General features: G+C 48.3%; 1 protein-coding gene across 1 annotated transcript in view; it reads left to right on the forward strand.

Annotated features, from left to right (window-relative positions):
• Nucleotides 1-13813, forward strand: part of erfl3 (Ets2 repressor factor like 3) — a 46437-nt gene extending 32624 nt beyond the window's left edge. The window contains exons 2-5 of the mRNA XM_083989840.1: nt 338-572; nt 10076-10191; nt 10369-11531; nt 12142-13813. Coding sequence (XP_083845966.1) covers nt 338-572; nt 10076-10191; nt 10369-11531; nt 12142-12819 — 2192 coding nt within the window. The 3' untranslated portion in view covers nt 12820-13813. The remainder of the gene's footprint in view (nt 1-337; nt 573-10075; nt 10192-10368; nt 11532-12141) is intronic.
• Nucleotides 13814-15688: the final 1875 nt, after the last annotated feature.

The following is a 15688-nucleotide window of genomic DNA, read 5'->3' on the forward strand; positions in this document are numbered from 1 at the left end:
ACTATGTGCAATATGACGGAGAACACACTGACTAACTTCTGTATGTGACTCATACTTGACTAGACACTTCAAACCCTCTTTTTGCTTTTTGAACTCTCACATGAAACAGCTACAACCTCTGACTCTTAATTGTAATCCTATCTGTGCCTTTTCTCCTCCTCCCTTCCTTTTGAAGCAGTTTTCTATGGGCTGGATTTGTCTTCAGAGACAAAAAACGCCTCACCTCGGTTCAATCACTTCCCGAAAATATGCATTTTCAAATGAATAGACATGAAGTGTGTTTAGTTTACCGCTCCTGCCTCTCTAACCCTCCGCTCTCTCTATCTCTCTGGTTCAGGGTTCGCCTTCCCAGACTGGGCCTACAAGCCCGAGTCGAGCCCCGGGTCCAGGCAAATCCAGCTGTGGCACTTCATCCTGGAGCTGCTCAGGAAAGAGGAGTATCATGACGTCATCGCCTGGCAGGGGGACTACGGCGAGTTTGTCATCAAGGACCCAGACGAGGTGGCCCGACTGTGGGGGGCCAGGAAGTGTAAACCCCAAATGAACTACGATAAACTGAGCAGGGCGCTGAGGTATGATGATGACAGAGAAACCTGATGAATATACTTGTTTCTTTGTTTATCTGCATGTGGGAGTGTGTATTCATTCATAGTTAGCTTTGCTCGCTGTGGGGCCCAGCACATAAGCTGCGAGTGAGTCAAAGACCTTTTATGAATCAGCTTCTTTAGAGGTTAGAAAAGAGGCCAGGTCTTCTCTGAAACCAGGCCCGATGAGAGAGCTCGTAGCCACTCATCCAACATCATTATATGGACCTGTAGTCGTAGTGCGTCATCACATGGGCAGCAGACACAAACAGAGCAATAACGGCTACGTACGTTTCCCTATCTAGGGACATCAGTAGCACTGGCCTTCACCTTATGGACAGGGACTGTTTGCTCCTTTTTCTGATGAATCAAAAAGAGCTTGAAGTGAAAGGGAACTGCTTGAATGATGTTGTTTTTTTGTACCTTCAGTAAATGGTCAACAGTGTAGAGATAAAGAATATAAAGCAAGAGAATGATGAGGAACAAGAAGTAGAAAAGGTCCCTAACTGTACACGACCCACAAAACGGCCAATCTGTAGTTGATGCTTGGACCCATGTGCCACCAGGGAGCCAAACTTTCCTTTCTCTGAAGAAGTGAAATGGCTCTGCAAGGCCAAGGTGCAACAGCCAGCAGTGTTTTCACTGAGCTGCTGAAGTGAAGAGGAGTCTGAAGGCAGATCCATCCACCTGTTTACATTCTAAGTTAACCCTCACCTGCGTTCGTGAAGCCCTGAAGTGCCACTCTCAAAGTACTTTACAATTAAGCCAGGCGCACTGCAATCTCCTCCACAGTGGCAATGTGGTGTCTATATGTGAAAAGGATGTATGCACAGGTTGAGTGATCAGAGAGGTGGGTTTCTAGCTCCGGCTGATGTTTAGTGAATGAGGTTACTTACAACTCTTAAAACCACACGGACGCCTTTAAGGCCTCCTGTCATTGTAAAGAAACCAGCTGTAATCTAAACTGAGAATACCACCTGTGACCCTGGAAGCTGATTCCAGTTACAGCACCGACCTGCTGGAGGCATTTCATTCAGACCCACAGACACCGCAGCGTTGGCTCTCTGGCTCTGTTTCACCCAGACGTTCCATTTTAGTCATGCCTGCCTGCCTGCCCGGGCACTAATAGCACTTAACCAAGTCTATAATGCTGTTTGCAAGACTGACCCCTAGCCACATGCCTTCACATGGTATTGACCTGGACAAGTTTAGCTACTGTTATGCTCCAAGTAGAGTTACAACACCGATCCCGTTTTGGCCGGTCTCACCTTTACACCTATTGGTTTAACTTATATCCTAACTCAGCCAAGCTCATTAGCATGTTACGACCGTGATCTGACACAGTTTTGGGAGTGACCAGCTTTAAATTGTAAATATTACATGAAAATATGACTCGTGCAATATTATCTGCTCGTCATTTATGTTGTATGAGTGACCATGGATCAGGATCCAATCAGTCAGGTATTTTTGACATCACTCACCATCATGTACAAATGTTATGCCTTGCTTTAGACGCCTTTTCTACAGCTGCTCTCCTGACCCTCCAATCAGGGTTTCTTAAGTATGAGGTAAATCAAATTGAACTGACATGTCAGTAAAGGAAATTGCTTTAAGATCAACAAAATAGGGTATTGCGATGGAGAAAAATCCCATAAAAACAGATCAAATCTGAGCTACACAACAGATGCTTTCTATTGTGTTTGTGGTTTTGGTTTTCATAACCACACATTAGTTTACAATATTTCTGATTACAGAACGATGCATGTAATCGGTTCTGGGGCCATAACAGTGACATCCCTCGGCACATGAAAGTTTCATCATGAAGGCCGTCGGAGTATCCCAGGGGAACTCTTCTCAGTTGTGGGAACATCTCATCGACTTAGTTGCCAGTTTATTCTTTACACTCAAACAAGGCCACGATTAGGCTCCATAAGTCCTTTAAAGAAAGCCACATAGGCCATTGAGCGAGGTAAATGCATTGCCTTACTTAATTTAGGGGTGGGAGGGCTTATGTATGCTCATTTACGGCGGTGAGATTAAGATAACGTCCGTTACAGATGGGATCCTATGGGCGCAGAGGGAATTAACATTGACTACTAATATGTCCCTTCATGTGCTACATTCAGACTTGGAATTTCTGAATTAGAGAGAAACACAATGTGGATGGGGACACTTGTGGTCAGGCTATGTATTTATAGCATGTCCATCCTCTAGAGCTGTCACAGATTTGGAGCTTAGGCTGCAGTAAGTGCTTATATATAGCGGGTCTTAGTGCCCTCTGATGGACCGGCCTGAGAACCTGATTATCAACAGGTTTTCTACAAAGGGTTTTCCCCTCTGGCACCGTTGTGTGTCCTCATTTAGCCTCGTCCAGCCAGGTCATCTCCCTCCTCCGTGTCTATAAACTGAACCGGGCCACTCCAGGTTCAGAGCCAGGACGACGGTCGACAAAACAAGCAACACACCCGACGCACACGCCGACGCCGTCGCCTGATTTGACACCAGAGCCGTCGTCAGTCCACCTCGTTGCAAGAGAGACACTGAAATGAAGCCTCTCAAGATGTGCATCAATAGTAATGGGGCGAGAGGATTAATGACACTCAAGATTAATGAAGTTATAAAAGAGGCATGCAAACACACATGTGCTCAGTAACGGTGCCCATATGTAGCAAACTGTTGGATCGCAGGCGCCTCATATGGAGAAAACCTGGAGTCTGCTAATAATGGAGACCACAGTCAGCATGTGGCTATTAGCACACACACACACACATGCTCTTGTACTTGAAAAGGCCTGTCTGTTTTGAAGTGTTCTTTTTATCACTTAGCCTTTGTAATTATTATTTTTACCTCTATGATCCTATTCTTCCCTGTCTGCCGCGCACATGCTGGAAATTCCCTTCATCAAGACCGGTGGTGTGCATGTGTGTGTGTGTGTGTGTCTGTGTGTGTCTGTGCCTGTGTGTGTGTGTGTCGGCTTTCCGTCGAGGGGACACAGCCTCGGTCCATGCGTCATCTTGCCCTCCCGCTCCCACGGCCGCTGTGAAATTCCCACTCCTGTTGAGAGGATTACACTCAAACTGTGCAAGTGTGTGTTCATGTGCAAATGTGTGCGCGTCACTGTGCACGTGGAGCTGCTGCTGGATAATGAAAAAGAGAGGACTGTCACTTCCTGGTGTTGTTTTTTTAATTCATTACTAATTGATTTGTTCAAAGAAACACAACCAACTAAAGTCATACACAGAGAGTTGACACACGTGTGTTGCCGTGTTGATGCAAATTCAGCTCTTTTCCAGTCATCACCCACTTTCAGCTTTGAGGGTCATTGCAGTTTGGCAGTTTTAGTGTGAGTAATGAACGATAGGCAGGATACAATCTTAGACCCTGAGCTGCATTTTAAATAAAGAGGGCTCATGTTGTTGGACAAGGAGGTAGAGCCTCTCCTCAGGTTGCCCCGTGCCACCACCAGCTCGCTCTCATAAACCAGACCTGTGCTGATCGGCAAAGGAGGCCGGGGGAAATTACGCCTGTTGCCAATCAGTCCTCGCAGAGTGTTGCCTTAATGAGCCTAATCACGCTAAGAGGTCCCAGCTTTCGCGGACCTCCGCCCACCCCGTCCTCACAGTCAGGAGTCCACGTCGGCTCCAACATGGCGGTCAGAGGTCAGTGGGGGGAAACTGCCATGCACAGCTGGCAAAGATTAAAAACACAGCACATGTGCGCATACACACAAACGCACCATTGTACACACACAGACGCTCGCCCATGCATGCTTGCCTGCACACATGTTTGGAGTGTTTGCTTCATTTCCAACTTTCATTGAGCTGTGATGGGCTGCCACAGCTGGAAGATTGCCACCACAGAAAAACACAGGGGAAAAAAAGAGTGAAGATTCCTGGGAACTGTGAAGCTGTTTAAATAGTTTAAACTGTTTTATTCTCTGCTGAACCTACACAAGATCCCAGAGTATGATTATGTTCACTCACCCTGATATTCTGCAGCCATTTTAACCTGCTGCACTGACGCTGGCTCTGATGTGCACTTAACAATTAACCTCGTTGGCCACATCCACACTACATGCAACAGGAAATAGTGCTGCATATGCACACAGCATTACTCACTGAGCTGGCTGGGCCTGTTTAGAGGTCCGAAGGCCTCTCTCTCTCTCTCTCTCTCTCTCTCTCTCTCTCTCTCTCTCTCTCTCTCTCTCTCTCTCTCTCTCTCTCTCTGTGTAGCGGTGCATTGTATGGAAACACCCAGGGCCCAAGAGAAAGTGCAGAGGGAGCACCCAGGGACAGTACCACTGTATGACTTTGTGCTCAACCTATGTTTGTGTGCATTGTCTTTCCATTGTCTCTATCTGCAGCATGTATGTGTAAGTGTGCATGAGCCTGTGTGTATGTGTGTGTGTGTGTGTCATTGTCCCTGACTGAATGAGGCCTTTATTTTCTATGAGGGAGGGATGCACACGAGCTGCGCACACATACGCACACACGCCAGATTGTGCTCGAGTACATATTTGCACCCACAAAGCATGTGACCAGTCCAATCGGACCCTGACCAGATCCTCTTCTTCACATACAAACACACATATATTCCATTCCCTCCCCCAAGTCACAACAAACACACTCACACACACACACACACACAGAGGCAGCATGTGACACCTTGCTTAATCATACCCGCAGTCCACATCCCTACACAAACACATTTTATTTCCTTTTTGAGACTGTAAACACTCATCAAACCCGGCTTTTACACAAAGCACTCTCACGTGTGCAACTTGAACACACGCACACACCTGAGTGTGAGCAGCTGGTGTGTGTACGTAGAGGAGGATCTGGCTGGGATGTGCGTGTGTATGTGTGTGTGTAACAGCCAATGCTGACGAAAGAGGTAGAAAATAAACACGGGGCTCATGGGGAGTATTGTAATCCCAACTTCCTGTCACAGTCAGCGCCTATTTACAGCCCAACAATAGGCAAAGCACAGGCTGTGCACGCACACACCAGCGGGTCGGTTCAATTCACTAATTCATTTTTAGCGTTGATGCGTGTGAGTGATACAGAGATGGATTGATGAGCTTGTACACATATCATATTATAGGTTACATTGTGCAGAAAGTTGGTCTTAATAGTGACTGAATACATTTAGTCACCCCAAAAAGTCTTGTTGAAAAAGTAGCATCGTATGATTCGTCAGGTTTGATATTACTGTTCATGGAGTATTATGTTCATAGCAGTTCTGGAAACAATTTACTCCATGAAGTCATTTCTCAGGTATTAGAGCGACAAACATGACTGTATAAGCTGTAAACAAACCCATAGGAAAGCCAAAGGTATGTGACACCTGAACAATCACCTGACTGCTCAGCTTTGTCGTCCTGTTAAAACCACTTTTAGCGACATTCCTGTGTTCTGGGATCTTCACAATCACTGTGACGCTACGCTACAACATTATATCCAATAGAGCCGGCAGAAAGAGCTATAAAAGTGAACTTTTTCAAATTAAATTTGCAATAAACAGTACTTTTCCTTTTATACGTTTTTGTGAGATTGCTTTGTCTGACATTTGACTTTGTTGTGTTAAATTAACAAATAGAAGGATTCGGGTGGGGAAAAAAAGGGTTTATATTAGTTAAAGTAAGACAATAGAAAAAAGTTTTGATACTGCAGCCAAACATCAGACAATGTGCTGACACCAGAGTAAAACACACACTAATAAATCTTGACCCTGTGGTACTTTCCTGTAAATGTCTTTATATATTACTGAGGTGCTGTTTTGAAATGTCCATGTTCATTCACTGCCATTGAGCTGAGTTGCTGCACTCCCGTGTTTCCGTCTCTCTTCTTTGATCATAATGTTTTGGATCACAGCAGGTCTGTGTAATCGTAGCCTTAATCCTTGGCCTAGAATCACACACAGTAACAACTGAGTTGATAGAAAGCCTCCCCTCTGTTTCCCTGAAGGCTTTGCCTAAATCCATACTTGCATTGATTGTTCAATCTACTCTTTTGGTTAAACAGAGAAGCGGGATAAAGCTGCATCTTACTGGATGGTACGCTTTGGGTGTGTGTGTGTGGGGGGGGGCATACATGTGTTTGAGTTTGCCTGAATGAGATGGCAGTTATAGAGTCAGGATATGGGAGAGGTGTGTGTATGTGTGTGTGTGTGTAAGGCCAGTGTGGTGGGCAGCTAAACACAGGCACTCAAAGAATCTCTTTCTTCTCTTTTGAAGTGAGTTCAAATGCTCTTCAAAGACCGTCTGCCCGTATGACGGCGCAGGAGGAGGAGTGGGGAGTGGGGGGGGGGGGGCATGGAGAAAGAATGGGTGACCATGTGCTCTAAACACAGCTTCAGTTACCGTAGCTAGGATTACGCAAAGTTGTATGTTGTCCTCTTCCAACTATGCATTTCAACAGTCAGTGTATTAACTGTGTGTGTGTGTGCAGCCAAGCGCTCTGAAAATATGAGTTGGCTTTGCTCCCTACTTGTCCAGCAAGCCAGGGTCAGACAGATGTGTCAGCAGCACAGTGATCTTATCAGAGATATTTATACACATATTCATACATCTTTTAAAGTCCACCTATCTAAACTAATGCATCAAACCCTGCTCTTGTCAAGGTTTTAATATTCGGTTCCTATTTGAGAGTCAAGTTGAACTGTCACTGGCACATGTCGATTCCATATGGTAGAAGATACTATATGAAGGCTGTAGCAATATTGTGAAAAGCCACTGAACGGGGCACAGTGCACCATTCTTTTTCTATGGGAAACTCCTAGTAACATAATAATAAAAAAAAAAAAAAAGAGGAGGGGGTCAAAAGTTTAAAAAGATTTACATTTCCCCCCGAGGCTTGGCAGTGATTTGCAGAGAAAACTGACAACGTCAAAGTGGCGGAGCAGGAGCTTTAGCCTTCACCTGCTGTGGATAAGTTCCTTACTTAAGTTTCTGGGATCCTTCTTTTTTCAAAAGGCACTCGCCTCCACGGTCACAGATACAAATAAAGATGAAGTGCTGCTTGGCACAAAGTCACGTAAAAAACTAAAGGAGAAAACACTGTAGGCTGCTGCTTATTTACAGCGTTCGCTCACAGGCGACGCCGCTCACGAGCGACTAACAAAAAAGTGGCGGAGGCGACGCTGCGTAGTTGGTTTGGCTTCCTGCAGGTCTTCACAGTTACACTGCATTAGTTTTTAGATGGGCACAAGCAGCATGTCATGAAAATAGGCTTCCAACTACATTGCAACGATGGTGTCTCTGTGTGATAAACAATGTAAACTACTTTTAGACACGTGGGATGCTGTTTGTTTTTCTACCGTTGTAGTCTATTTTTATGTCGGAGCCTCGTGTGGGCCTTAGCGCAGCTTGTTGACTTTTCTATCATCAGCTAATTCGATCACAGTCCTGTTGTGGTTTTTAATTCTGCTCGACTTCCCGTCTGTCTCTGTCCGTCCCCTCGCCCTCCGCTGCTGCTCTCCCCTCCTTCCCCGGCCCTTGTGAGTGTCTCCCCTAGAGCAGAAATTACATGCTGCTTTGTGCTTGGCGTAAACAATGTTTTCAACAGTGCAGGCCTGTCCTGTCTCTCTCCCCTCCCTCTCTTTCTCTCTCACCCTCTCCCATCGCCTCAGGGGACGAGTGAGTGGGGGATAAAGAGGGGGAGGTGGATTGATCAGAGGAAGAGAGAGAGAGAGAGAGAGAAAGAGAGAGAGAGAGAGGTATCAGAAGGATAAAGGGAAGAGGGGGGGAGGGTTAAAGTGAAAAAGAGCAACAGTCTGTTCCCAGAGCAAAAACGGCCCAACAAGTCTGTGTAATAAGCATAATAAGGGGGGAGGTGGGTGAATGGCGACACCTCCCCACCACCAAACAGACAGACACACACACACACACACGCACACACACCACCGTCTGGATAACTACCATTCAGTGTAATGATAGTCGATGGGCTCTGATTAACTCAGCATTACCTACATCCCCTGAAGCCCCTATCTTTGCCAGCACACTTCACTTAACTCGTACCAGCAGACACATGCAGGAGGAAGAGAAAGCACAGCGGACGACGGCTATGAAAGCAGGTCGGCACGCAGACATGATGTGCAAAAGTGCAGTCTGGGTAAATCTTGTTTAATAGCCAGGGACGTGTGTCCAAGGGATAGGTGATGGTTTTGGTGGGCAAGGAGGTCAGGCTTGGTTTCTCCTTGACCGACAAACACAGCGTCTCTGTTCCTCTCTCTCCCTCTCTCTCTCCCTCACCCCCCCCCCCCCCTCTCTCTCTCTCTCTCTCTCTCTATCTCTATCTCTCTCTCTATCTCTATCTCTCTCTATCTCCCCCCTCCCGCTCTCTCCATCTACTCCTCTTCCCTTCACTCAGTCTCTCTTACTGTGTGAGGGTTGGCAGCCAGGGATCTAGAGGTTACATAAAGTGGATGTGGATCTGGGGAAGAAAGCAGAGAGATGTTACATAAAGAGCTGTAGCTGGACAAAGGTTAATAAAAATGGAGCCTTGTACTGTAGGCAGGAGCCATGGGAGAGAGAAAGCTTGAAAAAAACAGAGAGAGAGAGAGAGAGAGACAGAGAGAGAGAATGGCCATTACATAAACAGATAAAGATGGGGTGAATTATTGGTGGCTTTGCTTTGGTGTTACATAAAGAGAGGGATCCATCTAGCAAAATGAAAGACAGAATGTGTTATTATGCGCGACACTCATCTGACAAAATCTGAACTTAAAAGACCCGAAAAGATGCATTTCTCTCATTCCCAGCCTTCTTTTAAACAGATGCACATTAGTGAAGGTGCCACACACACACACAGTCCATGCAAAGTAACACATGAGTCACACACACACACACACACACACACACACACACACACACACACACACACACCTGTCAAACATGCACACAACTGCTCACACACCCTTGTGCCCTTAAGATCCACACATATCTTAAAGTAGCCCCCACATTTGGCAACATACGTCCACCTCTGATCTCTTTAATTGTTTATCCCCACACACACACACAACATCACTGTGCTGCTCTGTAGATCGGTCCATCACTGCCTCTCATCTCTCTGCCCCACACACACACACACACCCGTCCTGTTCTGGGTCTGCTTTGTGCAAATGTCATACAACACTCTGTAATATCTATCATTAGATTGGGGGGTGGGGTTGGGGGGGGCTCCTACTGCTACTACTGATGAAAGACTCATGCTTATTAAAGTGTGTGCCTGAGTGTGCAAGCTCATCTGTCACAGTCTCAGGACTTCAGGAAAAATATTATATTTTATAAAGAGTTGCATATTTTTAATTTAAATGTTTCAGTGTTGCTCCTGTGTTTATATCTCTCTGAAGTATACTGCAAAATCATGACATGATGTGTCAATACTGTTGTGTGTTTACTCTTGTCGTCATGTGTATTTGACATGTTTGAGCATAGTAACTGTTCCAAACAGCTTGAATTTTCACGTTTGTTTTATTCATTTTTTCCCTAGATACTACTACAACAAGAGGATCCTTCATAAGACCAAAGGCAAAAGGTTCACCTACAAATTCAACTTCAATAAACTGGTTCTGGTCAACTACCCCTTCATCGACATGGGCTCCACTGGTAAGCCTGTGTGTGTATATGTGTGTGTGTGCGTGCATGCTTACATATCTCCTAATCCTAAAGGGGGATAGCATGATTACATAGGATTATACAAGAGAACATTATATGTTATTTCTCAGTATTCTCCCTCTCTTCCCTCCCCCCCTTCTCCTCCCTCCCTTGTCTTGACGTCTCCAGGAAGCAGCGTCCCTCAGAGTGCCCCTCCTGTCCCCACCGGCGCCGGGACCCACTTCCGCTTCCCTCCCTCGACGCCCTCCGAGGTCCTCTCCCCCAACGAGGACCTGCGCAGCCCCGTCGGCATGTTCAGCTCGGTGGCGCGGCGGATGGCGCGCGGCTCCGTCAGCGACTGCAGCGACGGCACCTCCGTCAACTCGGAGATCGAGGAGGGCAACGCCGGAGCGGGAGAGGAGAGGGGAGAGAGGGGCGTGGGCGGAGGAGGGGGAGGAGGAGGACCCGGCGGCGGTGGCGGAGGAGGAGGCGGCTACCGGAGCATCATCCACCCCCGTCTGTCTCATGAAACCCTGTTCCGCATGTACGGAGGGCCGGGCGCCCACCCGGGCTCCCGCGGCCCCGCAGGGCACCGGCTCCACACGGAGCCCCTGTCCCCCTTCCCGGTGTCTCCTCTGCCGGGGCCGGGGGGCGCCGGCCTCCTGGCTCCGCCTCTGTCCCCGGCGCTCTCCATGACGCCCACATCCCACCTGACCTACACTCCCTCGCCCACCCTGTCCCCCATGCTCGGCTCCCACTTCTCCTTCAACCCCGAGGACATGAAGCGCTACCTGCAGGCCCACACCCAGTCGGTGTACAACTACGGCCTCAGCCCCAGAGCGTTCCTGCAGTACCCCAACATCGTCATCCCCCAGCCCCACCGGCCCACCACGGACAAGGCCGGCCTGAGCGGAGAGCGGGGAGCGGCCGAGAGAGCCGAGAGAGCGGCGACGGCCGGAGGAGAGAGGGGAAGCGAGCGGCACCACCATCCACCTCTGGGTCACTCCGCCCACCACCACCCGCACCCACCCCACTCTGCCCATCCCCACCCCCACCCCCATTCCCATCCCATGCATCACCCCCTCCATCTGGGTGAGGAGCCGCCACACATGTCTCCCTTCAAGTTCAAGCTGCAGCCGCCGCCGCTGGGCAGGAAGCAGAGGGAGACTCAGGGCAAAGCCCGGCAGAGCTCGCTGTCCTCGGGCTCGGGGTCCGGGTCCATGTCGTCTACCTCTGGCCTGGGGTCCTCACTGTCGTTCGGGAGCGACCTGAGTTCAGCAAGTGGCTCGGGCCTCATTTCTGCCTCCTCCTCAACACAGTCTCTAAATAGTGCAGGACTTCCCAAGATAAAGGTGAGACACACTGAGATCTGTGCTGCACTGTTAGGTCTGTGCAGGGGAAATTATTAAAATAGTTTTTAAATAGTTTTTTAAAACATGCTTTTATATTGCACATATGCTGAATCATTAAAAGGGAAATGTACAGGTGCATCTCAATAAATTAGAATATGGAAAAGTCAATTTCCAGCCGTTCAAGTCAAATAGCCCCAACCAAGTATTGAGTGCATATAAATGGACAATACGTACTTTTCAGACGGTCAACATTTCCATATCAAAAATGCTTATTTAAAATTGGTCTTTTGTCATATTCAAATATTTTGAGATACTGAATTGTAGGTCTTCATTAAATTTAAGTATAATCATCACAATTTAAAGAAATTAAATAAAGACATGAAGTGTTTTATATATAATGTATTAGTTTCACTTTTTGAATTGAATTACTGACATTAATGAACCTTTCTGTGATTTCCTACTTAATTGAGATGCACCTGTATATCTTAAAAATCACTGTTTCTTAAAACTTTGATGGACTAAAATGTTTTACACGTTCATTTTAAGTGAGTTTCTCCATTTTCCATTTTCCTCTTGTGTTCATTATTATCCGTGTTGCCTCCCCGTGCAGGTGGAGCCCATCTCTGACATAGAGTCGGAGGAAGAGGTGGAGGTGACTGACATCAGTGACGAGGACCCAGATGAAAGAGACGAAGAGTTTTTCTCCCCTCGCCACCCCAGAGCCCCCAACCACCACCACCACCACCACCACCACCTTGCTAACGGCTTGGCTGCACCGCAGCACCAACCCCACACTGACGAGGACCTGGACGAGGACGTCTTCAAAGCCCCCGCCCCTCCTCCGCCTGGCCTGATGCCCTTCTTTACCTCGCAGCACACACACTCCAACGTGCACCGCGTGCTGCCCACCCTCAAGAGCGAACCCATCGAGCCGGGGGAAAGCAACACGCCCCCGCCGCAGACGGGCTCGGGGGGAGCCCCGCAGACCAAGTGCATCCCCCTGAAGCTGCGCTTCAAGAGGCGCTGGAGCGAAGACCAGCGCATGGAGGCCTCGCAGGAGGAGTCGGACGACAAGAAAGTACGACCAGAGGAGGAGAGGGAGCGAGAGAGGCAAAGTAACGGACAAATGGAGACGGAGGAGGACGGGACAGGCAGTGGAGAGGGGGACAGTCCTCCCCCGCTGGCGTACGAGGGCTCTTTAACCACACCATTGGCCACACACCGGAGGGTGAGCGCAGAGCTGCATCGTGCCACCGCACAGCTGTCCCTGGAGAACAAAGACTGCTGATGAGACTCGCAGCCCAAACACTACTGCTCCAGTAGCACAGGAGGAGGTGCAGGAGTATGTAAATGGTTCCTCTGTAATCCCTCTCCCACACTGACAGACTAGATTCCTGAAACCTCCAGTGAGCTGAGAGCACAGTCCAACATACACACATGTAAAACCAACACCTCAATGACAGCCCAACTCCTGTTTTTGTCAGACCCCCCGCCTCCACCCCCACCAGTGCTCTGTCTGAATCAGGGCTTTTCTGGGACACATCCTCTGGGAGGAGGGACTCACTCAGACTCAGCCAACCCAGATTCAGTGACTGTACGTACGGGGGCTGACATCAAAGGGATGCTCCCTGACTCAACTTGGCCACGAGTTCACCTCCCACCAGGCCAGTGAAGCTCCAGATGCCCCTGTCCCAGTAGCACAGCTCCTGCCCTCAGCCCCCCCCCCCCCCCCCCCCACTCCCCTCCCCTCCCACCAGTAGTAGGATCAGCAGCCAGTTAACACTTTCCTCAGGGGACACACACTCCCTTTACAGCCCAGCAACACAACCAGGACGACATGCACACTCTCCCCTATGCTCCATTTCCTAGAAGACGACAGGACTTTGACAAGTGCCTGCATCTACAACCCACAGCCCTGGAGTGACATGGAAGAGAGCCGAGATGGGAGAGTGTGAGGGGAGGAGGAGTTCTCATCCTTTAACTCATGAGACCTTTGCTGAAAAAAATCACAAGGACGGAAAGGAAAGTGCGTCTCGGACTGAAGCGTGGAGGCTGTCGCTGTTGTCTGACTGACTCTTAAATCTGGCCCACTCCACTCAGGGAAGCCTATTGCTGTATGTTTAGTGGATTCATGCACACAAACACAACGCAAAAAACAACAAACAACAGTGAACGGGACTTGGGGACTATGGACACTAAACAGTGTTCACAGTGACGCGAGACCATCCACACACACACACACACACACACACACACACACACACACACACACACACACACACACACACACACACACACACACACACACACACACACACACACACACACACACACACACACACACACACACAGACACACACACAGACTTTGACTCTCTGGCACACTGTTCTCTCAGAGCTTATGACTTTTTTATAACCTTCCTTCTGTCTCTCTCCTGTCCTGCCCCTCTTTCTCTTGCGGACCACCTGTGGAAAGATCATGACTCCACTCACAGAAAAAAACAACAACAACAGGAGAGTGAGGACAAGCTGCTGAGGGGACCACAAGGGGGAAGGCAGCAGGGGGAGGAAGGATTTGAGGAGGGGGGACGGGGTCTCCAGTAACTTTTACCTAAACCTCCTCACCTCACCTGACATGGCTTGTACACTGAAAATAGTTTCCCTCAAGTCCCAGCAGCACAGACTCCTAGTTCACCAGCTATAGCTCCTCTTAACAATCATAGATAGTGTTAAACTAAACCAGCAAACACACACACACACACACACACACACACACATATTTGTACAACACTGCCTTTAGCTCTTAAACATGCTCCTCTCTGTCTGGACCTCCAGCTCTCCTTGTGGTGGTGTCATCCACAGGTCCTCAGTGTGTGAGACTGTCGGGCCTGTTAACTACACGAGTGTGAGAGCCAGAGGGAGCAGAGAACACACACACACGAACACACACAAACACACACTGCCTCTATATGCCTTGTTTTTATAGCATGTACAAAAGTGCAAACTGAGCTCTAATAACACACATGCAGACTATATCTTTATATATTCTAAATGAAATTATTATAGAAAAGTGAGATTTAAAAAAAAAAAAAAAAAAAGAACCATAGCATTTAAAATGATATGATTGATTCAGGATTTTCTTTTGTAAGTGGATTATATTGAGCGGTCAGTGTCCCGCCACTCACCAAGTTATACAGTATGGAGAGGGGGTGGGCAGAATGAAGAGGGGAGGGTGGGGGTGGGAGGTTGGGTGGGTGGTCGAGGGTTCCGGGGGTTTTCTTGTAAATTTGTTTCATAGAAAAACAAGCCAGAGAAAAAACAGCACAGGCCAGTCCACCAGCAAGGTAACATGAATACAACATAACAGGACTTGAACAGACTGCTAATGATTCAGATGTGTGGTTCACTCTGCTCTTCACTTCATCCGCAGTAGCTTTGCCCCTCTGCTCTTTCCTGTCTGTACAGTCCAGCTCAGCTCATTTTGGGGGTGGGGGGGCTCTCCCCAGCCGGGGCTGTCCTGGCCCCAGGACCCCTATATGTGTGTGTGTGTGTGTGTGTGTGTGTGTGTGTGCGTGCGTGTGAGAGAGTGAGTGTGTGTGTGTGAGATAACTCATCATGGGTTATTAGTGTTGTAGTAATCCTATCTTTTCTCTAAGGCCAGTTAGCATAATGCTCCTAAATTCACAGCAGCTCTGGATTTGAGCAAAGGAGGGAGAGGGGAGGAGCTTAAAGGGGTTAATCATTATTGTTAGACAGCCCGAAACAGTCAGACACGTGACGCCCTGTCCTGAAACGCCCTCTCCTCAAGCTATGCACCCACACACACACACACTCTCACACTCATGTTTGTGATTATGTTTTCACGACCTGGAGCTTTTTTTGTCTCTGCAGCCTGGTTATCCAGGCGTCTGATTGGTTAACGGAGCTCTGACCAGAGAGAGAGGCTTGTCCCCGCCCGCCTGGCCAGCGACAAGACGGATCTATAGCAGCGAACTGTGAGATAGATGGCCTCCAGGCAGTCTGTGTAGCTGAGCTGATCGAATTTCCTCATCAGACCCCTGTGGTCTGGACTGGAGCATGTCACAACACAGACACACACACACACACACACACACACACACACACACACACACACACACACACACACACACACACACA

Source organism: Trachurus trachurus (assembly GCF_905171665.1).
Source record: "Trachurus trachurus genome assembly, chromosome: 16".
In the NCBI taxonomy this organism is placed as follows: domain Eukaryota; kingdom Metazoa; phylum Chordata; class Actinopteri; order Carangiformes; family Carangidae; genus Trachurus; species Trachurus trachurus.